This window comes from Gorilla gorilla, chromosome 6, assembly GCF_029281585.2.
Source record: "Gorilla gorilla gorilla isolate KB3781 chromosome 6, NHGRI_mGorGor1-v2.1_pri, whole genome shotgun sequence".
NCBI lineage: Eukaryota > Metazoa > Chordata > Mammalia > Primates > Hominidae > Gorilla > Gorilla gorilla.
This window is the reverse complement of record NC_073230.2, coordinates 100,947,474-100,974,273: the sequence shown is the minus strand read 5'-3', so window position 1 is coordinate 100,974,273 and position 26,800 is coordinate 100,947,474. Positions and strand designations below refer to the sequence as shown.

The 26,800-nt window shown below is 33.9% G+C and overlaps 1 protein-coding gene across 6 annotated transcripts in view; it reads right to left on the bottom strand.

The window, feature by feature from the left end:
• SLC25A40 (solute carrier family 25 member 40) overlaps positions 1 to 26,800 on the bottom strand; it is a 99,652-nt gene that overhangs the window by 1,987 nt on the left and 70,865 nt on the right. For 4 of the 6 annotated variants that reach the window (XM_055346851.2, XM_063708647.1, XM_004045693.3 and 1 more), the window contains 10 exons: positions 24,351 to 24,419; positions 22,399 to 22,519; positions 20,060 to 20,119; positions 17,978 to 18,084; positions 13,707 to 13,774; positions 11,670 to 11,794; positions 10,766 to 10,939; positions 7,242 to 7,351; positions 5,121 to 5,202; positions 243 to 323 (listed from right to left, as the gene is read on the bottom strand). In XM_055346851.2, the coding sequence (XP_055202826.1) occupies positions 243 to 323; positions 5,121 to 5,202; positions 7,242 to 7,351; positions 10,766 to 10,939; positions 11,670 to 11,794; positions 13,707 to 13,774; positions 17,978 to 18,084; positions 20,060 to 20,119; positions 22,399 to 22,495 (904 nt within the window). In that variant the 5' untranslated portion in view covers positions 22,496 to 22,519; positions 24,351 to 24,419. Of the gene's footprint in view, positions 1 to 241; positions 324 to 5,120; positions 5,203 to 7,241; positions 7,352 to 10,765; positions 10,940 to 11,669; positions 11,795 to 13,706; positions 13,775 to 17,977; positions 18,085 to 20,059; positions 20,158 to 22,398; positions 22,520 to 24,350; positions 24,420 to 26,800 lie in introns of those variants that run through there. The other 2 variants (XM_055346853.2, XM_055346854.1) reach the window with 2 other exon arrangements.

Genomic DNA, 26,800 nt, shown 5'->3' with positions numbered 1-26,800 from the left:
TGGTAGAAAAGACTGCTCACCTCCAACATCCTCACTTCAATCCATATTACATTATAGAGAAATTTTTATCTTATTGATAGTAAATCTTTTATTTAACATTTATTTTAACTTATAATAAAGATATTTAGGAGAAAATAAATGTAGTATGTTACCTATAACTTCCTCCTATAAGTTAATTTTAGAAGGTAATATTTTAAAAGTAATCATTCTATTCAATGATTCGGTAAAGCAAGTATTTTTACCTGAAAATAATCCGGAAAATCCATTTTTAGCAACAATGTTCTTCATTATAATCCAGGTTGACATATGCAAAGGCATAGAAACTAAATGTTAAAATAAAGAAATAATGCTATTATAAATAACAATTTAATAATTCCTACTACAGATAACATAGTGTCCATGGCCCTTGTGGATATATCATTTCTTTACCATAAGAAGAGGTTTGTTTACCTAAAAAGTTACTTTGTTTTATTTTTAATAGTTAGATTCATTAAAAATAATAAACAGAAAAAGGCTGTATGCTTAAAGATGTATAGGACTGGATGCAATTAAGGAGGAATGTACTGAAGGTTTCTCCTGACTTGATAATGCTTATTTCTTAAACTTGATGGTAGTTATTTTTTAAACTTTTTCTAGGTCTTAAAAATTTTTCATAATGAAATTTTTAAAAGACAGCTACTTGGGAGGCTGAGGTGGGAAGATCGATCTCTTGAGCTTAAGAGTTCAAGACCAGCCTGGTCTTGAACTCTTAAGTGAGACCCCCATCTCTTAAAAAGTGTATAGAAACCTTCATGGGGTATCCAATGCCTAAGAAAAGTCCTCACAACCATTTTTTCATTCACATTTTATTGTAAATAGTTTTAAAACTTTTTTTTTCTAAAAGGAGTTTCTGAGGAAAACAGCTCATTCTCCCTAGCAGTGTCCTGAGTTATTACTACCTTTCTGAATGGATACGCTAGTCTTGAAATAAATTAGACCAGTGCTGTCTCCTTCAAAGGGTTTATTTTAGCTAACAATAACATCTCGCTTATTTGCAACCACTCAAATATCTGGAAGAAAATGAATAAAAAACTAATTTTTTAAAAACTTAGCAAAAGTAGATGTCACTGAAGTATCAACATAAAGCTTATGAATATAATGTTTATAAACAAAATTTGTTTATTTTCATTTACACACTATTCTAAAAAGCTGCCTTGGCCCACAGACTACTAGATGCAATAAGATTAAAAAAAAAAAATTCTAAGAACCAGGCACACTACCATGTAAACACCATGACAGCTAACAGGATGAAGATTTCAATGTCTTGTTTTGAGACCAGCTGGATGATGGGCAAACAATCCTATACTGCCCTCTCTAGCTTTTTAGAGTGGCTACTCTACAAAAATCAATGTTTACATAGAAGACAACCCTGAATCATTAAACAAGATTAAAGTATGTACCACTAAAGAAGCCTGGGAGAGAAAAGTTAAGATAAAATGGTATCTTTCAAAAATGACTTTCTAGAATTTTGCCACTTAATGGAGTGTGATTATCTCCAAATTTCATTTATATAAAATATCAGAATCTGACTATGAATAAATGAAGACTAAGATAAATGAAGCCTTATGATTTAAGAAGCTATACTAGCAATAGCATAAGCATAAACATACTAACTACAGCAGCTCAACACTGATTACAAAATATGAATGAAATTTAACTTTCTAAAGAAAGTCAATGACAAGAACTAAGTTGGCAATTTTTACTTCATGTTTAAATTATTTCATTTAAATTTTAAAAACAGGTCAAAGAATGGTGATCAAGCAGCAGGTGTTTCTAATCTTGTAGAACTCATGCCCCAAACTAGTTTCTATTTTAACAGGAAGGTGAAATTAAGAGAATGATAAAAAGAGTATCAACTGAAGGTAAGCCAAGTTCTAGTGGAACCTCAGAAGTGTCTCCTGCCTAACTTTTCAACATTAAAGAGCTACTCCTACAGGTAATAAGCAAATTCTTACATTGTAAAGAAACACTTTTATTATTAAATATTTCAAGCACAGAGAAAATAAATGCTCATTTACTGAATATCCAAATTTATTATATCATAATACCTCTATTTTTCAGATCCAGTTAAAGCCCTCTATATATTCCTCCCCAATTTTATTTTTCCTCCTTCTCAAAGGTAATCCCTCTCATCTTTCTTTTTTCATCTTTCTCATGCATTTGTTTAATGTTTACATCTAAACATATCCAGATGTATACTCTTCTTTGTATACATCTGGAATGTACAGAACAATGTATACTTTTCTTTGTCCTCCTTTTAAACTTTATATAAATGATATCACACTGCACACTTACTTCTGCAATGTGCTTTCAGAATTATCTAGGTTGGCAAGTGTAGCTATATTTTATTCATTTTAACTGCTGCATGGTATTGCATTATATGGATTATAATGATTTATCCATTTTCCTGTAAAGGGACATTTAGGTGATTTCTAACTTTTTGCTGTTTTTAACAATCTTGCCATGGATAGCCTGGTACATGTGCAAAAGTTTCTCTAGGGCACATATCTAGGAGTAGAACTGATAACTCAGAATGGACTCCTTGCTACTACCAGATTGTTTTCCAAAGTAGCTGTTCCAAAATAATACTCTTACCATCATGGCATAAGGTTCCCAGTGAGCTACATCCTCCCCAACAGTGTAATTTATATAAAATGTTCTCTCACTGCTGTTCCTTGGTATTACTAAAATTGAACATTTTTAATAAGTTTATTTGGCAAGTATAACCATTTCATGATGCTTTTATTTCTATTTTAAAATAGAAATATAGAAATATTGAAATACAGAAAAATATTGCCTTAAATATTAAAACCAACGTACTATTTATTAAATCTATTAAATATTTAAATTTTAAAATGTTTAAAAATTAAATATTGCTTGAGTAGTGTTTTTTTTTCTATAGTTCAATTGTCCAGTTAAGAATAGTGTTTCAAAAATATTAAATGTGTTCAGAAAAAAAGAAGTTTAACCTCTGGAAAACAAGTAAATTTGGGCCAGGTTTAAAAAGCTAAAACCAGATATTAAATTTTTAAAAATTAATAATATATGACACACTCATAAATTAGGTAAAAGTTATTTCTGTTATAGGATATGGCATTTACTACATGCTAACGTGCTTATGAATGCAGCCTCTCTTCCAGTAGATTATGAGCTCTTTGAGGATTTGGGTAATTGTCTCATTTATCTGTATATACCAGCATGGTGCCTGACACAGTATAGGTACTCAGTAATTGACTAATGAATGAAGAACAGAAGAAGTGGTCGAAGTAGGCTGACAGATCATATACTTGCATGGAACTATCATTCTATAGTATGACAGATGCAACACTTCATATTTTCTTTTTTGCTTAGAGAGAAGGGATTTGGTATAGTTGAGCTGTGGAACAAAGGAAGTCACTTCTAAATGGAGCTGAGTTACTTCTTGGATAAATAATGTAAACCAAAATAGTAAGTATGGGCTGATTATCACTCAAATTACAAGTGCAATTTCAACTGAAATATATCTTAGTAAACCTTTAAGTAACTGGTTCATAGCTGAAGTAGGCTAACAGATTAAAATTTACCAATGATAATCATGGAAAATCAAAACCCAGCTCTTATTTAAGATTTTTCCTTTTAGGTTTAAATGAGGAAACATTAATTAGAAAAAAACCAGTGATAGGTAAGAGTTAAATCTAATAAAGAAAGATGGCTCCCTGGTGCCAGTCTCAATGAAGATATATATCACCATCACTTACGGATCATCTTCAAAATATATAGAGTTCCACCTCAGATTCATTAAATGAGAGTCTACTGAGGGTGATGTCCAGCTGTAGGTCTATTGAATAAGCACCTCAGGTGACTCCAATGATTAGTTACCAACGTTAAGTGGCTCCCAAACTTTAGTGTGCATTAGAATCTACCTGTACAGATTCCCATGTTTTCCCTTATCAACCACCATGACCACCACTACCTCAATGCCACAGTCATTAATCATTTATGCTAAATTACACCAAAAAGAAATTGGTGAAATCCTACTATGTTAAATATTATACTTAAGAGGGGAAATAGAAATTCTGATGAGAAGAAAAGAAGAACGAAACAAAATAATTTTGAACTGTCAAAGGAGGACAGATAGGGCTTAGGTTTCTAGAAGGCTCATGACTAAAACAGGGAAGTGGGAGAACCCTAATATAATAAAATTTTGATTACCTCCCAGGTTTTCATTAGCTTCTAATATAAGAGGAGAATAGGTATTTGATAGGTCAAAGACAAGGATGTCACCAATATCCATCAGATTCATTTGTAGAGGTTTGTAACCAGCTTCTTTTAACATTATACCTATTTTACTTTTTATGCAAACTATTATAATCATGGGTAGAAGAATTTTTATTTACATTATAATAGTCTTATCACAAGACTTACATAATTTTGTAATAGATAATTTCCCATTGGTTTGCTACACTTTCTAAAGGGAATAAATGATGACAGAGGGATCCTAGTAGAAGCAAATAGGAGTATACTTTTGTTCTAGAAGAAATTACAGGTTATGAAGAAATAAAAATAGATGGGATAATAGGTAGAAAAAATTACAAGAAAGCTTAAAAACAAAATGTGTGTGTGTGTATATATATATATATATATACACATATACATATTATCAAAAAATAAGAGAAAAAAGGTTTCCAGTAATTTCCTATCCTTTATCCTGATTTGTCTAAATTTATTTTATTGGTTTACTTGAAAGAAGACTTAAAAGGACAATAAAAATAATAATTTGAAATAGATCTGAAAACAAACTTTAGGAAAAAAATCATAAAACAACTTAGCTTTTAAATGACGAAGATTATTTCTTCTTTATCGCAGGTATGAGACTTAACTGATGGCATTCAAGAAACATTAGACTTTACATTTTCTTAAATTTTTGTTTTTGTTTAGTATTTCTGGGTATTCCATTCTAACAGTATATTACTTTCAGTAAAATACACAAAGAATAATGCAGAAGAAAAAATCTTGTTTTCCTTATTTTAGATATCCCTACAATATCTGGAAGGAAAAACAAAAATGGCATCTTAAAAATATTTTAAATTAATTAAACTTACTTTTATGACTTTCATATGTCCAAAGTTGTGTCTGCTTTTGTGTTTTTACTACATCAAATGGTAAAGTTGCAACAGCTGCAAACTATCAGAAAGTAAAATTGATTAATTTCAATCAACCTGTTAATTTTTCCTAAAATATTTTTACATTCTTCAAATTAGTATATTATTTAAGGATAATGAAAATAATAACCGAACTTTAAAATGAAATAATATATATATTTTTAAGTTTTCATTAAAGCAAATAGATATGTATTTCTCACTACACTCAAAAGTAAAAAGCCTCAGAAAAATTCCCTTACTTTCCTGAGGTCACACAGCTACTAGTTGCAGAGCCACAATTCCAACCAAGCCTCTCTGACTCCACTACCAGCATTCCCAATTTCTCACGCTCCTTTGTGTTCTATTATTCCTTTACATCACAAGAAGACACAACACATATGTCAAAGCAGAAATTCTCAAGTATCTAGTGAGCATTTAAAACTTTCCAGCAAACGCTTTTAAAATAGAATAAAAAATTAAATTTGAATAAAGAAAATGAATTTTGAACTTTTAACTCTATAAGCCTTTTAAAATAGTTATGTAAATGTTTACATATTAAAATATACTTACAATGGTTCACAAATCACATTTTTTCCTATTAATGATAAAAGCTGGATGTAAATCACATTTTAAATAACTTTTCTCAAAATAATTTACATTTATTTCCACAACGCCTTAATTAAGGGAGTTTTTTTTTAAATAATTTAATTCTTTTAGATATGTTGTTGCAATATTTGATACAACAGCCACGCAAGGTTAAAACTGGTATGCATTTTTGCTTCCCAACTCACATTTGGCCAATATGGTCATAAAATGCCCCTCAAAATCACTTATATTTTATTTCACCCCAACAATTTGTTGATGTACGTTCTTGAAATCAGCTTCAAAGATTTCAGGTAAGGTAAAATCAAGGACTGTTTCTCCATCTTCATTATCTATCATGTAGTAGCTACAATGTTATGTAAGCCATTTTTGAAACTCTTTCTAAAATGAGGTGGTTTAGGCTGTTCTGTTTTCTGACAGAAAGTCTGGACACTCACATTCAGGTGTTTTTTCTGTTGCAGACACAAACCTTTATTTGAAAGCTGTCAAAATGCAGCAATTTTCTAGATCATTTAAAAAATCATTTAAAAAAATAAATTTTCTAGGTTAAATAGAAATAGTACAATAGAGGACTTTCCTTCATATTTCTGCAAAACTGGTAAATATCCTAAAGCCATTATTCAACAATACTAATTGCTTTTTTTGTTCAATAGACTTATAATCCACTAGGATTAATTTGAAAGATCTTAGACCTGAGAATATTTATATCTAAGTTTTAAAGTCAACTGCTGTGGCTTCCTTGGCCTAGATTTTCTGAGATATTATTACAATATTTTTCTGCAAGTCCGCATCACTTCACTCTGCTCCTTCGCTATTGTTTTTATGTGGTTCCAGTGTGTTATTGTCTCACTACAAGTTATTACAGATTCATTTTTGGAAGTATGTGGGTATAAAAAAAACTGCCAACGTCACGGTGATATAAATCTGCATAATGAAAGTCTACTACAGGACTTTGATATCATTCTACAGGAAGGTGTGGAAAAAGATAAACTCCCTATTACCCAAAAATGGTAACAATATTCTTTCCTTCCAACTGTAATTTTTGTTCAAATTATTTTAAAAAGTACTTTAGTAGGACAAAATGTTTCCAAAGAAACAGAAATCAGCAGCAGAGGCTAGAAGTGCTTAATGCATATGAGATGACATTGCATGAAATATTACCTAATCAGAGCATTTATTGAATTAATGTATTACAAAATGCTCTAAATAATAAAGCTCTAAAATATTATAACTGTAATGATCTAACAAATCCAAAAGTTTCTCAGAAAAATGTTTTTGTAACATAAAAACAAATACAGTATATTTAAATTATTTTATTTGCTAATAATTTGTTTCCTTAAAATAGATGGAAAATACTTAGAAAAATGTTCAAGCAGTGCAGCCAAAGTGGATCTCAATATACATGAGATGCTATATTTTGTTTTGTTTTAATACAACAATTATTATTCTGGAATATTAACAACAAAAGAATAAACTTACAGAACCAGACAATGCCCCTGAAGTAAAGTTGATCATAAATGTTGGCTCATATAAACCAGATTTCTCACATAACCACTTCTTTAAAATTTCATAGTTATACCAGTACATTGCTATAAAAACAGAGAATGAAATGAACACATATTTAGAAATAAAATGTGGACTTTAATAAAAGAGTTATGAGGTTATATATTCAGGGGATAGACAAATTCTAACCTTGACATACCTTGCTTTCTACTTAGACACCCACTAGGGTGGGATTTCTTTTTTTAATGCAAAATTCTCAGTAATATTCTAGTAGTCCTATAAACAAAAAAAACTATGCATCAGGCCGGGCGCGGTGGCTCACGCCTGTAATCCCAGCACTTTGGGAGGCCGAGGCGGGCGGATCACGAGGTCAGGAGATCGAGACCATCCTGGCTAACACGGTGAAACCCCGTCTCTACTAAAAATACAAAAAATTAGCCGGGTGTGGTAGTGGGCGCCTGTAGTCCCAGCTACTCGGGAGGCTGAGGCAGGAGAATGGCGTGAACCCGGGAGGTGGAGCTTGCAGTGAGCCGAGATCGCGCCACTGCACTCCAGCCTGGGCGACAAAGCAAGACTCCGTCTCAAAAACAAACAAACAAACAAACAAACAAAAAAAACAACAACTATGCATCAATAAAGTAGGACTATAATTCCAAAACCTGACAAGGACAACGGGACAAAGGAAAAAAGTAAAGGCCAATCTATTGATGATCATAGGTACAGACTTCCTAAAAATAATAATAAAAAACAAACTGAAGTCAGAAATATTTCCATAAAACATCATATACTATGATTAAGTTGGGTTACCCCAGAAATGCAAAGGTATATAATACAAATCTTTAAATGTCATATTACCATGTTAACAAAACCATGGGATCATGTAATGATAATGAAAAAGCATCTGATAAAATGCGACACTCTCTCATTTAAAAGAAACAAATTTCTTGGAAACCTAGAAGTAAAAGGAAACTTCTTTAATTTGATAAAGAAGATGCATCAAAAACCTATACCAAAAAATAATTATTAATGGTTAAATGAGATCTATTTTCTTTAAAATGGGAAAAATGATGGGGATGTTCATTATTGTCACTATAATTCAAAAATTCACTGGGCAGCAAGTAAGAAAAGTTATGATTACAAATGATGATATAAAACAGTTCAATTTACATATATTTTTATATATATCCAAACCAAAAAAATAGTAAGACAAAGCAGAATTTATAACAGAATGTTAAAACATAGCTGGATACAAGCTAATAGAAAAAAATCAATTGCAACTGCACAAGCTACAAAGATTTAATTTTAAAAAATTAAAATAGAGCTTTAAAAATAGCTACTAAAAGCTGGGGGGCAGTGGGGTATACCTATAACTAAATGTCAAAAAAAAAAAGAGAAGAATACAACCTTGATGAAGAAAAACTTGAATCTCTCCTAAAACAACTTCTTAAAGATTTATTATTAACATAAAGAGATGACATTCCTAGGGAAGAAAAATAAGGTGACATCAAGATTTTTCGTAGCCAAGCATGGTGGCACACGGCTTTGGTCCCAGCTACTCAGGAGGTTGATGTGGGAGGATTACTAGAGCCCTGTAGATAGATCAAGGCTACAGTGAGCCGTGATTGTGCCCCTGCACTCCAGCCTGGGCAACAGAGTGAGACCCTGACCAAAAAAAAAAAGATTTTTCATAGAGCACTAATAATTCAGTTTGGTACTGGCCTGAAGTCAGAAACATTAACCAGCGAAACAGATCCATGCATACATGAAAATGTTATATGACAGAGACGACACTGCAGATCCCTGGAGCAATTATGGTTATTCAATAGATCAGGGGTCCACGACCCCAGGGCTGAGGATTGGTACTGGTCTGTGTCCTGTTAGGAACTGGGCTACACAGCAGGAGGTGAGCGGCGGGTGAGTGAGCATTACCGCCTGAGCTCCACCTCCTGTCAGATCAGCAGTAGCAATATATTCTCATAGAACTCTATTGTTAACTGCGCATGTGAGGGATCTGGGTTGCGTGGTCCTTATGAAAATTTAACGCCTGGTGATCTGAGGTGGAATAGTTTCGTTCTGAAACCAATCACACACGCGCTCATGCACACACACACACAGGCACAATTTTTCCAATCATGGAAAAATTGTCTTCCACAAAACCAGTCCCTGGTGCCCAAAAGGTTGGAGATCACTGCAATAGGTGATGTTGGGACAACCAGCTATCCATGTGGGAGAAAAATGAAATTGAAAACCTATTTCAGTCCAAAACCCCAAATCAATTATGAATAAATGAATGCCAATGAAACAGTGTCCAATCTTATTAATAACCAGGGAAATGCAAATTAAAATGAGATACCACTTTAAATTATTAAACAAAAATTAAGAACTTTGACAATAAAAAAGTTGGAAAGGGTGTGAAGCAGCAGAAAATCTCTTACATTGCTGGTAGGTATGTAGATCATACAATCACTTTGGAAAAGAGTTCTATATTACCTAGTAAAATTTGAAATGTATGTATATCTATGAATCAACAAATCCAATACTGGATAAACTTTCAAAGGTACACCAAGAAACTGATTAAAAATTTTCATAGCAGCACTGTCTTACTTGTTTACTCACATATAAACGAGTAAAAATGAAGAAAACAGTTACATATAACACAAGAATGACTCTTAGGAAAATTTTTTAGTAAAAGGGGATTTTCAAAAATAGGCTAAACTAAACAATATAATGTTTGGCAATAATACATATGTGGGAAAATTAATTCTTTTAATCAAATGAATGGCATTCAATATAGTGGTTACCACTGGGGTTGTGACAGTGAAAGAACATATTTGTGGTTTCATGATTTTTAAAAGATATTTATATTCTTATTGAGAGTTTCTCTCTAGATAAGTATTTCTTTTGGGTTTTAAAAACTTCTATGATCCACAAGGGAAATGCCACTAAAGTAGGCACATTCTGTAAGTTACTGGTAGATTTACACTTCTCACTTTTCAAAATTTTCTCCCTTTTCATAACTGAGTAATCAGTACAATTCCCTACTTGATTTGTAATAGTCTTTTACAGGATACTCATTTAATGGGGAGATGTTTATTTTTAATAACTGAAAAAGTAGGAGCCCATATAATTCCCAAGTGGTCTTAAATGGATTCTATCCTTTGATTTGCAGTAGTTTTACTTATCTTACTAATTGCTTAGAATAATATTAAATGACTTATTTAGAATGTTAAAGGTAGTTTGCATTCTCTGAATATGAATACCCACTAATTAATGTAGAAAAGCAAATTAATCACAAGGAAAAAAAAACAAGCTTGAATAAAAACTATTCATTCAATAAAAGCCTGGAAAGATCTGACAGCCCAACAATGAAAAAGGAGTTTGTGGTCACTATAGAAAATAACTTACCTTTAATGGTAAATAGTTAAAAATCTAGTGACAGTAATATTTGAATGAGACAAAGCCATGTAAAATTTAGTAGCTACAAATAAGATAAATCCTACCTGAGAAAGGTACATCTCTAAGAACAGTAGGAGCCCAGCCCCTCCAAAGGGAAATCCAACCATCTTCAGATACTTTCTTGCTGACAAATCGATGCAGTTCCACGTAAGAAAACTTCTTGGACTGCATCTTGGTTCTAATCAATTCTAGTGGACTTATCACAGTTACTGCACCAACTAATACAAACAAGTTAAAAAAAAGAAAACAAAAATAAAGCCATGTACTATGCAAACACATATACTGTAAAAATTAATATTCACAGATTTTATATTTTAAACTTTTAGTCTATAATGTCTGAAAACCTTAAAATTAAATGTGTAATGATGTCAACATAATTGCCACAGATTTTTCCCTTGACAAAGTATTTCTTAAAAATCGATTTTCATATACTTTACTTTTTCTGGTTTCAACTCTCTCAAGGGCAGTTCCAGAAATGTTATAATCAACCAGAACTATGAAAACCAAAGCCCATTCCAGTTACTGCCCCAATAAATCCCACTCCCATTTAGCAGAGTAAACGTTCTTCTGTATAGAGTCAACGTTCCTTATGATAAAACTCTGAATCCCAAAGTTTATAAGGAAAGTGATTCAGGACTTTGGCCTGAATCACGCATGATCCCAGATGACACCTCAGAAGTTCAGGTAAATCAGAACCAACTCTGATGTCACTCTAAAAACTCTGTCCATGATTTGACCAAGATAGGCTGAGCCCATCTCATTCTGATGGTAATCACCATTCCATATGACTTCTGGAGTACCTATACTATATTAACAAATTAATATAAACTATAACGCAAAATATATCATACTAATACTCTATATATTATACAAATTATCTGTGAATGTCACAACTTAAACAGAAGCTCTAAACAGAAATCAAAATGAAAATAAAGATTTATTACTCACATCTGGCTACAATTCCAGCAACAATTGGTATGTAGGTTTCATTTTCTCCTAACTTAGATCTCAGAAGAGCACTTAATTGATCATAGCAGGTAAAATAAATAACTGTGGCAGGAACTGCCATCACTCTGTTAGATCACACAAAAAGATTTGTTCAAAATTATCAAAAGATCCCACATAGTCTTAACTTAAATTCAAATATTATTATATAAGCTAAAAAAGTCTTATATTTTGTGTAAGCTAAAAACCACAATAAATCAGCCTATGAGATCAATTTTTCTTTTAGTTTAAAAATGATTAGTACTTAGTAGGCAGTAAAAAGATATAAAGTAGGCATTTGCCATCCAAAAGTTTTCATTCCAGTTGTAAACACAGTTACAATAAATAGCATTAAGTAAGCGCTAGCATGGTGGCACATGCCTGTAATCCCAGCTACTCAGGTAGCTGAGGAACAAGAATCACTTGAACCTGGGAGGCAGAGGTTGCAATGAGCCGAGATCGTGCCACTGCACTCCAGCCTATTTAGGGACAGAGCAAGACTCTGTCTCTAAATAAATAAATAAATAAATAAATAAATAAAATAAAAATAAAACAAATAGGAAAAGACAAATTAAGACAGACACTTCATCTCCATCTCTGTTTCTGGTCTCCCAGATCTTCTTTCTCATTCATAATTACTATAACATCAGAATCAGCGAAATAAAAAGTACATGAGAAATTGTAAAACATTTTTGTACTGTGGACCATATATCACTCCTGCTTATAACTAGACATAAATTATAATTAACATCATCAGAATTACATACACTAATTTTAAGGGAATTCTAATGACATACTATTTTAAAAGAAATTATTAAAAGGGAATTATTAAATTCAAACACAAAGTTGCAGGTACTGCTATGTCAATAAATATTAATGCAACAAGAAACTAGTCCGTGTTTATGACGTAACTAAAGGACATTCACAGACCATAAATTGGAATGCCTAATGTTATACGGTGGACTTTGCTGCTGAGAATTTAGGAGCAGGACTGACTGGTGGGGTATTGGATCTGCCACTAACTTTAAACCTTAAACATTGTTTAAAATAAATGCCTCAAATTGACTAATTTCCTCCATTAAAAGTACAAAGTTCTTGGGAATAAATGAGACAGCAAAAGCCAAGTTATTATTTTACATTTTTACATTCAATATTAACAGTTTATCATATTAATTCATGTAATCGCCAGGCAGTAGACAATTAGAATTACCTGGAGAAAGGAAAGTATACATTTTGCAATATATCATACAGCTTTAGTAAAATGAACAAATAAACACCAAAGTCTTTATTTCTGAACATGAAAAAAATTACCATATGCTTGTGTAGCAAAGACAACACAGCAGGCTTGGTTGCTCAAACCTTGTATAACTTCAGGAGGGCCTATGTGCATGCCTGACCTCTGGACAACTCGTGAGAATGTATCCCCAGGAGTATTCCCCATTAGAAGGTTTTTTGTATGTCTGAAGCACTAAACCAACTTGTGCAGGTTGATCTGTACACTGCGATTTATAGTACACTTCTTTCCTTCTGTGGGTTTGAAGTTTTGCTCATCACAACTGGCCTAAAAGACAGAATGTATCCATATAACCCATGCTCAATAAAAGCCCTACACTCAAAACTTAAATGGGTTTCCCAAGGCAGAAGCACTTTGTATACTTCACAGCTCACTGATAGAAGGATAAGCACATCCTGTGCAATGCCATAAGGGAGGACTTTGGAAGCCTATTTCTGGACAACTCCTGATGTGCCTTTTTCCCTTACCGATTCTGTTTTCTATCCTTTTGCTGTAATAAACCGTATCTGTGAATGTAACCTCTTCAGGTCCTGCAAGTCCTTCTAGTACATCATCAAACATGTGGGTGGCTGTGAGGCTTAAAAAACAATACCTCAGAAAATGAAAGCATTCTAATATTAAAAATGCAAGACTTTGTCCAACCATGCTGATTACAGGATAAAATAACAATCATTATTTAGTAGAAAAAACATTAGATTTCAACTTACAGGGTAGGAGGAAGGCCACTCCATAGAGATTTAATGCCCTCATTTCGAATGATTTTAAAAAATGCATCCTAAAGTTATAATAGAAAAAAAGTAATCAAAATATATCTTTAAACCTTTTATACAAAAATTTATACTGATGATTGGTAATTTCATTCTTTCAGGTATTTATATCTAAAAAAATAAGCTTTTTGGATTTATGTATGTCCATTCTTTTTAAAAAGGGAATTTTAACACAATTAAAATGAAGCATTTCTGGATGATACTAACTTCTTACAGAATGAAGTCTATATTACTCAGCTCTAGATTGTTCTACTAAGAGCTTAGAAAAAAAGCTTTAGAAAAGATTATAAGAAAGGAAGTAGAGCAAAAGCAGAGAATTGGTTAAATTTGCTTAAGTATGAAATTAGAGAAAATATTAAAATGTGCTATGTGAAATCTTTGGAGAGGAACCAAAAGTAGGCAGAGCTGAAGAGAAGTCTTCTACTAACAGACAGACTCTTACAATTTGATAACAAAAAGATAAAGTAATTAAAAATTGGCTAAGGATTTGAATATATATTTCTCCAAAGAATACATACAAATGGCCAATAAGCACACAAAAAACTGTTTGGCTGCATGCAGTGGCTCAGGCCTGTAATCCCAGCACTTTGGAAGGCAGGAGACCCCTTGAGCCCAGGAGTTCCACATCAGCCTGGGCAATATAGTTAGAACTTATCTCTACAAAAAGCTAAAAAATTTGCTGGGCATGGTGACGCACTCCTGTGGTCCCAGCTACTTGGGAGTCTGAGGTGGGAGGACTGCTTCAGCCCAGCAGGGAGAGGCTGCACTGAGCTGAGATCACACCACTGCACTCCAGGCCTGGGCAACAGAGTGAGACCCTGTCTCAAAAAAAAAGAAAAGAAAAATAGAAAAAGGAAAAATGTTCATCAATTATTATGAAAATGCAAAGCAAAACTACAAATGAGATGTGACTTCATACCTACTAAATAAGCTAAAATTATAGAGACAGACAATAATAAATTCTGGTGAAAATGTGAAGAAATTGGAACCCTTAGATACTACTGGTGAGAATACAGAATGGTGTAGCTACTTTAGAAAATAGCCTAGCAGTTTCTCAGAAGGTTAAACATAGTCATCACACGACTCAGTAATTTCAACTCCAGTTACATTCTGAGAGAAATTAAAACACATATTCACATAAGGTTATATCCAAGAGAAATTAAAACACGTGTTCACACAGAAACATGAATGTCCATAGAATTAATTATTCCAAAAAGTAGAAACAACCCAAATGTCTATCAAATGATGAATGAATAAATTAAATGTAATATATTCACATAATATTACTTGGCAATAAACACTGTGCTAAGTAATAGACATTAGTCACAAAGGACTGCATATTTTCCCAGCAACCGGAACCCTAGTAAGACAGAAAACTTTTAGACAATAACCACTCTGCTCTAGCTAAACACCAAAGTGAAACTTGTGGCACCACCCAGACCCATATCAGCAAAGGCCAACTAGGTAGCCTAGACTTCCACCAATGTAAGGCTGACAGAAGGTCAATAAGGAACCAAGATTTTTACCCCTACCAGGTCAGCAATAAGGCTCCTTCATCCCTCTGCTAGGGTGGTGTCACAGGAGGAATAGTGGAGAGTCACTACTTTCATGATCACCCAGCAATGAGGCTACCCCACTACACCGTCAGTGGAAACCATATAGAAAGCCAGAACTCCCACACATGCTCAAGAGCAAAAGAGGTCTTCCCTCACACTGTGTGTCAATAGAGGCTGGGTGGGGAACCTGGACTTCTAACGCTACCCGGCAGTAACAAGATGACATCCTTTCTTCCCCATGGAAGGAATGACAGAAAAAGACAGCTAAAATAGAATGTTTTAAGTGAGATTAAAGAGTTTAATGGAATGCTAAAAAATGTTCAAGTAACTTACAAAGGAAGGCAGGAAAGGCAAAACAGAAATAGAAAACACAACAAAGAGAAAATTTTTTAAAAAAGATAGGCTTAAGTCCTAATCTCTAATTGCATTATAACAGTTAAACTAAGTATACTAATTAAAAGGTAAAAACTGACAGAGTGAAATTAAAACATGACCCAATTTTATGCTGTCTGAAAGAAATTCACTTCAATTATAATGTCATAAGCAGGTTGAAAATGGATTGAAAGACTCAACACATCAAAGATGTTATTACCCTCCAAATTAACATACAAGTTGAATGCCATTCCAATAAATACCCTAGCAATATTTTTTTTGTAAATATAAACAGGATTATGCTAAGATTTATGTGGAAAGACAAAGGAACTTTGGGAATAGCGAAAACAACTTTGAAAAAAATAAATAAATAAGGACCAGATGCTGTGTCTCACGCCGGTATCTCAGCACTTTGGGAGGCCACAGCAGGAGGACTGCTTGAGCCCAGGAGTGTGAGACTAGCCTGGGCAACATAGTGAGACCCTGTCTCTACAAAAAATAAATCACAGTGGCATATGCCTATAGTCCCAGCTATTTGGGAGATGGAGGCGGGAGAATCTCTTGAGGCGTACAGATTGAGGAAGCAGTGAGTCATGATTGCTCCACCGCACTCCAGCCTAGGTGATAGAGCAAGGCCTTGTCTCAAAAAAAGAAAAAGAAATATAAAAATAAAGTGAGAGGAATCAATGTATCTAATTTCAAGACTTACAGGTGCAATAATTAGGACTGTGGTATTGACAGAGTGACAGACACAGAGATAAATGGAACAGAATAGAAAACTCAGAAATAGACAGACCCAATATGCCCCACTGATTTTTAACAAAGGTGCAAAAAGCAACTCAATGGAGGAAATACAGCCATTTCCACAAATGCATGTGGACACCCATAGGCAGCAACAACAAACAAACCTCAACCACAGTCTCATGCCCTACATAAAACTAACTCAAAATGGATCAAGGACTTAAATAAAATTTTTATGAAAAAGTCTTCAGAGTGTAACAGTAGATAAAAAGCTCTTAGCCTTGATACGAAAAGCATGACCTATAAAAGATATTAATAAATTGAATTTTGTAAAAATTAAAAAGTTTTACCCTGTGAAAGACCATGTTTAAGAGGATGAAAAGACAAACTAGAAGTGGAAAAAAATATTTGCAAACCACACATTCAACAAAATACTAGTACCTAGAATATACAAAGAATTATCAAAATTCAACAGTAAAACTACAAACAATTTAATTAGAAAATGGGCAAAAGACATGAAAGCCTTTTTACTGAAGAGGGAAATAAGCATATTAAAAGATGTTCAACATCATTAGCCACTAGGGAAATGCAAATTAAAACCACAGTGAGATATCTCTACACATATATCATAATTGGTAAAATAAAAGTAGTGACAACACCGAAACACTAGTGAAAATGTGGAGAAACTGGATCAGTCACACAGTGCTAATGAAAATGTAAAATGGTAGAACCAGTGTAGAAAACAGGTTAGGAGTTGCTTAAACTATAAACATGTAACTACCATATGACTCAGCAACTGTATTCCCTAAGGCATTTTTCCCAGAGTAAGTGAATGTTTGTAGCAGCTTTATTCATAATAGCCAAAATCTGGAAAAAACTCTGAAAATAAACTGTATTATATCTACACCATGAAATAATCTATATCATGAGCAATAAAAAGGAACAAATGATTGACACATGCAACAACCTGGATGAATCACCAGGTAATTATGCTATGTAAAAAATGCCAACCCCAAAAGGTTATATATGTCATGATTCCATTTATATAACACTCTTGAAATGACAAAATTATATAAATGAAGAACAGATTAGTAGTTGCGAGGGCTTAAGGAGTTGGTGAGAACACAAGGGAAATGGGTGTGGCTCTAAAAAAGGAAACAGAAAGAATCCTTGTGATAATGAAATTATTCTTTATTTTAATTGTATCAATCAATGTCAAAATCCTAGTGGTGACACTATTAGTTTTGTAAGATGGTACCACTGGGGGAAACTGAGAAAAGGGTACATGAAATCTGTCTGTATATATTTTTTTCATTTTATATTATCTCAAAATAAAAACGTTTAGTTTTTTAAAAAGTTACCTCCCCCTTTTTTATACAAAACCATGAACCTATGAAAAGGTTAACAAAGGGTTAAAAGCAAAGAAGTAGTTCCCTGTTCTCAGTTTAACATGATTCTTAACCCTCTTGCAATTAGCAAATCTTTCACATATAAGACTAAATAGAAAATATACTGTGATTCTAAGGAATATAATCACCTTACCAATGTTCCCTGGAAATTTCCTGGCTTCTTATACCATAGTTTGTTGCCTCCCTCTTCACAGACACATAGATGATCCATGAGTCCATTACTATATACAAAACATTTTCCTAACAAAGAAGATTCCAACAGCCAACAATTACCTCACATAACTGTTATTATTTTTACAGATGAACAAATTGACATCACAATGAGGAAACTAGAAAATTACGAAAAGAGAAACAATCTTGAAAAAGATAAATAAACATCTCTACTTTTTGGGATGAAACAGACAAAATTAATTTGATTTGCTTAATGCTACTGCAATGCATTCTAAACTCAGAGTTGTTAAAAGTAACTGTATATTAGGCCGGTGTAATCCCAGCACTTTGGGAGGCCGAGGCGGGCGGATCATGAGGTCAGGAGATCGAGACCATCCTGGCTAACACAGTGAAACCCCGTTTCTACTAAAAATACAAAAAATTAGCCGGGCGTGGTGGCGGGCGCCTGTAGTCCCAGCTACTCGGGAAGCTGAGGCAGGAGAATGGCGTGAACCCGAGAGGCGGAGCTTGCAGTGAGCCAAGATTGCGCCACTGCACTCCAGCCTGGGCAACAGAGCAAGACTGTCTCCAAAAAAAAAAAAAAAAAAAGTAACTGTAAATTAGTGGATTTATGTTTTAAGAACTGCAATAAGAAAATGGCTGGGCATAGTGGCTCATGCCTGTAATCCCAGCACTTTGGGAGGCCAAGGCCAGGGGACCACTTGAGGCCAGGAGTTTGATTTCAGCCTGGGCTACACAGTGAGCCTCCATCTCTACAAAAAAATTTTAAAAATCAGCTGGGTGTGATGGCACATGCCTGTAGTCCCAGCTACTCAGGAGGCTGAAGTGGGAAGATCACCTGAGCCCAGGAGGTCAAGGCTGCAGTGAGCTATGATCACACTACTACACTCCAGCCTGGGTGACAGAGTAAGACCCAGTCTCAAAAAAAAAAAGGACACAAAAATAACTTCTTTTAAGTTATCTGAGGGAATGAAGAAGGAAGATAAAAGACTAAAACCCATTTAGAGAAGAGAACATGGACGCATATCTTCTCTATTTGACCAGAAGAAAAATCTGTGGTATGCAAGGGAAATTCAGACAAAACTAGAATTTTTTTTTTAAATGTCGTTCTCAATGTACATAATGCTACGCTTTGTCTCTTTTTCTGTATCTGTACTGTACTGCTCAGTCTAACCATTTGTCACATTCCACCTAATGTAGTACAACTTTCTCTAATACCAACTTCTTCCCACTTACTGGACTAACTGTTGCCAAAATTGTCTTCTCTGCCCAACAGTATGTAAAAACAGAAAGCTGTGAATTTTGTAATACTTAAGTCTGAGTGTTTCCTTCTGCTTTTATGGCTTTCTTTAATGTATAGGAAATTACCTTTTCAGCGTCTTCCTACGATCAATCTATCCTTTCATTCATCTAAAATACGAGGGCTGTTCATTCCATCTCACCGCTCTGAATTCAACACAGTGGCTTTATATCTGAGCCAATTTTCTCACAGTCCAAACACGTGTTTTCTGCCACTCAAAATATGGTTGCAATGCCATTATCTTTATAAACCTATAAAATCTAAGGAATTGCGAATTTTGCCTATCTTATAAAAATACATCATTATTTGTCTCAAATTCTACATAAACTACTATCCAGAAATTAACCAAGCTGTCTGATAAAGTAATAAATTTCCAATCACTATATTCAAGCAATAGTTGTATGATGGTCATGAATGCTCTAACAAGGGCACAACTTTTGGACACAGGAGTAAGCTGGATTCTAAGGTCCCTCACAAATATAATTCTGTTCTTACCGCTGAGGCACAAATACAAATACATAACCATCCTTTGCTTTAATTAGTAGGTCCATATAAATATCATGTATTTATTTGCTTTTTACCGACACCTCATCACGTACAACTAAATGGTGAAAAAAAAAGTTTTTCATGAGGATAAAGAGGCATCAATTTTAATAAATTAGCAAATGAATGTTATGCAAAAAAAAAAACACAGGAACATTTAAAAATCAAACATAACATTTTTAGGGCAATTAGTACACATACCTTTGGGGAGTGGGTTGTTTTGGGCTTGGAGTCTAATTTTAACAACATCCAGGGGTGTCACTATGAAGATATGTTAAGTTTCAATTAGCGAGTGGTATCTGTAAATTGGATAGATGTTTTACACAGAACACAAAATACATTGATTCATACTTTTCCTCATGGCTATATAATTGGTAAGCTTATTTATCTTAAAGTAGTCTTGAATGTAACATTCTAATTTTTTTGCCCTTAAATTTTGTTAATCAGTGAAAGACAGACGAATTACTTCTCTCATGAGTACTAAACTGTTATTCGTAATATTCCTACAACTATCATTACATTAGCATTAAAGTTAGTATTTATAAGAAAATATGATTTCTAATATAAGAAGTAAAAGTTCCAAAAGACTTTGAGAATAACTTTCTATAAGTAATCAATAGCCAAATGATATTAGTCTTCCTAATCTGTTAAATTTACCTGTATCAAATAAGAGGTACAGATAATAAAAATTTGAGTAAACTAGCCATAAAACATCTTTAGCACTAAGTTATGTTATTCCATTTGGGCATAGCACAGCAAAGGAAAATAGTTTTAATATGCATGCTATATTTTATCCAAGTAGAAACAAATGCCAAATAATGGTTCTAAGAAAACTTTTCCTCATCTTGAGAATGATGATAATTATATTAGATGATCTCTATGACCTTTATAACTCAAATTCTGACCTGAAAATACATCATAAGCAATTAATTTATTTGTTCTAATCATTTGTTATTTACATAAACTAGCCAACTTAAAAATCATTAAAATGCTAAACTATCACCTAACTGTGTCATTTGGCTACATCTACAAGAAGCTGACTGTAAGAAACAGAAAACTGTGAACCAGAGAAATTTAAGAAATTCCGTTAATGCAAAGTAAAGATTATTTGTAATTGTTACGAACATAAATTGTGAATATTCTGTATTATTCATTATGCTAATATTTTATTCCATCTTCTTGCTTTCTATTATAGACATGGGGAATCAGAAAAGTTTAATGTTGATAGGGACCCAAAAGAAATCCCAGTTATAAGCCCCTAATTTACAGATGAAATAATGAAGTTCAAATAAAAGTTAGATGCTGTTCCCAAGTGTATTTGCCGTGAGAATGGCAAAGCAAGGACTCAAGTCTCTTGAATCTCTGTCCAGGGTTGTTTTCATATAATAATATGATGAAACATTCATGGATCATAAATGATAGTATGTGTTGCAGGAAGTCAGGGATCCTGAATGGAGGGACCAGGTGGAGCCACGGCAGAGGAACATAAATTCTGAAGATTTCATGGACATTTACCAGTTCCCAAATAATACTTTCATAATTTCTTACCCCTGTCTTACTTTAATCTCTTAATCCTGTTATTTTTGTAAGCTAAGGATGTACATCACGTCAGGGCCACTATGATAATTGTGATAACTGTACAAATTGATTGTAAAACATGTATGTTTGAACAATATGAAATAAGTGCACCTTGAAAAATAACAGAATAACAGCGATTTTAGGGAACAAGGGAAGACAACCATAACGTCTGACTGCCTGCAGGGTCGGGCAAAATAGAGCCATATTTTTCTTCTTGCAGATAGCCTATAAACGGACATGCAAGTAGGGAAGATATTGCTAAATTATTTTCCTAGCAAGGAATATTAATAATTCATACCCTGGGGAAGGAATGCATTCCTGGTGGGAGGTCTATACATGGCCGCTCTGGGAGTGTCTGTCTTATGCCGTTGAGATAAAGACTGAAATACGCCCTGGTCTCCTGCAGTACCCTCAGGCTTACTAGGATTGGGCAACTCCACCCTGGTAAATTTGAGGTCAGACTGGATCTCTGCTCTCAAACCCTCTTTTCTGTTGTTTAAGATGTTTATCAAGACAAAATGTGCACCGCTGAACACAGACCCTTATCAGTAATTCTGCTTTTGCCCTTTGCCTTGTGATCTTTGCTGGACCCTTATCAGGAGTCTGTGATTTTGCCCTTGTCCTGTTTTCTCAGAAGCATGTGATCTTTGTTCTCCTTTTTACCCTTTGAAGCATGTGATCTTGTGACCTTACTCCCTGTTCTTGCACCCCCTCCCCTTTTGAAATCCTTAATAAAACTTGCTGGTTTTGCAGCTCAGGTGGGCAATCACAGTCCTACCAATATGTGATGTCACCCCCGGAGGCCCAGCTGTAAAATTCCTCTCTTTGTACTCTTTATTTCTCAGCCAGCCAACACTTACGGAAAATAGAAAGAACCTACGTTGAAATACTGATACTAAAACTCAAATGGAAGCACTGATTCATTCAAAGTTACATAATCTACATCAGTAATATAATTTTACCTATTACTGATGTCAGTATAGCTCCAGTACATGAGGCAAGCATTTGTTGAAGAGGTGTCACTTTGATAATCTCTTGTCCCCTTGTCTCAGCATCCATATTTTTAACTAATTAAATAAAAACCTGTTAAAAAGAAAACATAAAATTACAGCACATCCTCTGATCTTTCAAAATGATAACATCCTTCAGCTAAGCTGGGTGAGCAGCATCACGTTAAGACAACTAAGAGAGAATTAACCAAACAGATACTGACAGAATGAAAGCAGGTGACCAATAAGTCTGAGTCTGTGAACTCAGCCTCATAAACACTACTAAGCAAACCTCCCCAATAGAGTACAGAGGTATCAGCAAATACAGCCCTTTATTGTATACCAGTAGTTGTTGTACAGATGTAAAATAAAAACACATAACCTTAATAAGTTTTATCTTACAAAAATTTGATGAGAAAAGCAGCATAAAAACATAAAAAAGTTTTAAAAAGTCAGATAATACAGAACAGTATAAAAATAACTTATGAACTTACTATTCAAAAATAATCACCGGCCAGGCGCGGTGGCTCACACCTGTAACCCCAGCACTTTTGGAGGCCGAGGCGGGCGCATCATGAGGTCGGGAGATCGAGACCAACCTGGCTAACATGGTGAAATCCTGTCTCAACTAAAAATACAAAAAATTAGCCAGGTGTCTGTAGTCCCAGCTACTCAGGAGGCTGAGGCAGGAGAATGGCGTGAACCCAGGAGGCGGAGCTTGCAGTGAGCCGAGATCGCACCACTGCACTCCAGCCTGGGCAACAGAGCGAGACTCTGTCTCATAAAAAAAAAAAAATAATAATAATAATAATAATAATCACCAGCAACAGGAGTGTCATCTTTCCAAATGTCTATGAACATACACACATACATATGTATATGTCTATACACACACATTACATCTAACCAAATATTGTATATTAATCAAACACATGTACACTTATGTGTCCGTGTACATACAGCTTTTCTGAAAAACAGGTCAATAGTATTTTGCTTGTTTAGTAGCCTGCTTTAACACTTAAAAACACATTATAGACATTGTGTCAAAAAAAACAGATTTACATTTTTATTGCTTGCACAGTAGTTAATTATATTTATTTAATCAGTTTCAGATTGTTAGATATCAGGTTGTTGCCAATTTCCAAACTATAAAATATTCTGCTATAATATTCTTATACATACATATATATATTTTTGTAACCTTCCTACAATTACTGTAGGAAAGATAGTAAGATTGATGGGATAAGCTATTTTAAAACTTGATACAGGGCCAGGTGTGGTGGCTCACACCTGTAATCCTAGCACTTTGGGAGGCCAAGGCAGGTGGATTACCTGAGGTCAGGAGTTTGAGACCAGCCTGGCCAACATGGTGAAATCCAGTCTCTACTAAAAATACAAAAAATTAGCAGGGCATGGTGGCGCAAACCTGTAGTCCCAGTTTCGTGGGGGACTGAGGCATGAGAATCCCTTTAACCCAGGAGGCAGAAGTTGCAATGAGCCAAGATCGCATTACTGCACTCCAGCCTAGGTGACAGAGAAGACTACATGTCAAAAACAAAACAACAACAACAAAAAAAACTTCATACAAATTGCCATGATGCTTTCCAGAAAGCTTGGATCAATCTATACTTCTACTGGCAATATGAGAGTTCCTACTTATCCATGACTTATCAAATTCTCTGTCAAATTACATATAATTTTTTTCTGAACCATTCAAAAGTAGGCTGCATACATCATGTCCCTTCACCATAAATACGTCAGAATATTATCTTATATAATCACAATACAATTATCAAATTCAGGAAACTTAATTTTGAACCGTACTCTACAGTTCATATTCCAATTCTGTCAATAATATCAATAATGTCCTTTATAAAAATAAATAGTAATCTTATTGTTTCTTTAGACTTTTATTATCTACCTACCTGGTTTGAGTCTGTTCTTCAACTCTATGCTCCAATATTTTATTGTTTGTAACATCAGTAGCCAAAAACCTGTAATTAAAAAGAAAGTAATTGTCTTATCTTTCCACACAGGAAAAGGATAATAAATCTAAAAGAAAGGAGTACATAAAAACTTTAATACAAAAATCAACAAATACTCATTAAATGCTTTCTACTAATTGCTTTGAAGAATATAAAGAGCACTCCATAAATGCAAGCATTAGTTATAGAAGCATTTTCACAAAAACCTCATGTTATTCTAGTTAATATACTCTGCTTTAAAAACAAATAAGCAAACGACTCTAGAGCCCAAACACAGTGATTAATCTTAGCATCATTTACAGTAGAACAACCAGATTTTGTAACACAAAATTAAAGGGCCAGCATCATCTACGACGGTTTTTTTTTTTTTTTTTTTGGGAGGGGAGTGTAAGAGGGTGAACCTTTAATCTGAATCGAAACAATCTTTAATCTGAATCTGAAACAACAAGCTTTAGGTCTAACTTCCAAGTCACAGGAAATTCAGCAACTAGTGTAACAAGGTAATGGATGCCACATAACAGTAGAAGTTGTACTCTTTTAGCCTACAAGACTATTGTCTTGATTTCTTTGAGTCAAACGTGGGAAAAAAACGTGGCAAGGGAGAGTAAACTGTTCTAGATTAAAGGAATCTTAAGAGTCAACCACCAAAAGAACCCTGGTTCAAACAAACAAATTTTTCCAGTTTGAGGGTAACTAGTGATATGTGACCATGGTCTGGTATTAGATAATACTAATTTGGTATTAGATAATATTTCAGAAATCTTGTTCATTTTGTATACAGAAAGTATCTTTTAAGAGATTCATTCTAAATTATTAAGGACCATAATGTTCTAATAACTGTAGTTTACAATACTTTGAAAACATAAATATACTAAAATGTTATGATTTGGTAAACCTATGTAAACATATACCATAAATATTTCATTGTTCTGTATTTTTCTGTATATGTGAAAATATGTACAATAAAAATATTTTAGTTCCTGAAACTTATGTAGAATCTTCAAGTCTAGGGAACATATTTGTAACATTCATTTAAATGAGCTCCTTTAAGTGGAAAAATAATATATGTATGCTAGAATATAGGTATACTTCTCCTCCAGAATGGTAAAACAGCCCACAATACTTTATTGTCGACATTGATGCCAGCAAGGTTGACAAGTTGAATATGCGCACATGAAATTAAATCCAGAAAACTTTATTATATTTCTAGCCATCAGAATGTAAGGAAACAAGTCAGAAATTTAGATATAACTTTTTAGAATAGTTAATGAAATTGTTTCATAACATATATACTATTTTAGAAAAATAAGTTATATCAATTATCTCCTAAAATCATGTTATCTAATTATAATGAGAAATGAAAAATAAGTCTCCTTTTCAATTTATTACAAAAATAATGAAAAAAGGCAAAACTCTACTCCCAGAGACTTGGGAGTACAGGTAGAAAATTTGAGAAGTGATTATCAGTGAACTGCCTAGAACTCATAATGTATTCAACACTGCTTTAAACTCCCTACAGTTTTACCAACCTACTTATCTTTTTTCTGTCCCGCTTTCTATTCTCCTGTGTGCAGACACTGTCCCTTTTTAGGGAGGACACATTCTACTGGGAGAACTCACTCTAACAAAGTATCTCTTGGCTTTCCTGTAATAGTAGAACATCTCATGAAGAAACGTTCTTCTGCAAGAACAGCTTTCCTCCCTCAACTCCCTGCAAAATTCCTCTTTTCTATACCTTTTCTGCTTCTGTATGCTACTGAAGTAACCATTAATAATTTACTCTAACTAGCCAAGGTGGTCTTCAAATGTAAATGGGAAGCATTCTCCAACATGAAAAACCCATGAACCCTTCTTGAGAAACAAAAGTTACTTAATAACAAAATTCACTTAACCAGATTAATGAAGAATCTTTAATAAAAGGATTAAAGTAACTTACATTTAAGCCAGAAGACAGAACACTATCTCCTCAGTATCATCAGAATTTTCAATTTTTTCAAAACAAATATGTGTTAAATGCAATCTTATTATAATCTTGATTTACCTTCTGTATTAGTCTGTTTTCACGCTACTGATAAAGACATACCCAAGACTGGGCAATTAACAAATAAAAGAGTTTTAATGAACTCACAGTTCCACATGCCTGGGGAGGCCTCACAATCATGGCAGAAGGTAAAAGGCAAGTTTCACACGGCAGCAGAGGAGAGAATTTGTGCAGGGAAACTCCCCTTAATAGAACTATCAGATTTCGTGAGAGGTATTCACTATCACAAGAATAGGATGGGAAAGACTCACCCTCGTGATTCAATTACCTCCCACCAGGTCTCTCCCACAATATGTGGGGACTGTGGAAGCTACAATTCAAGATGAGATCTTGGTGGGGATACAGCCAA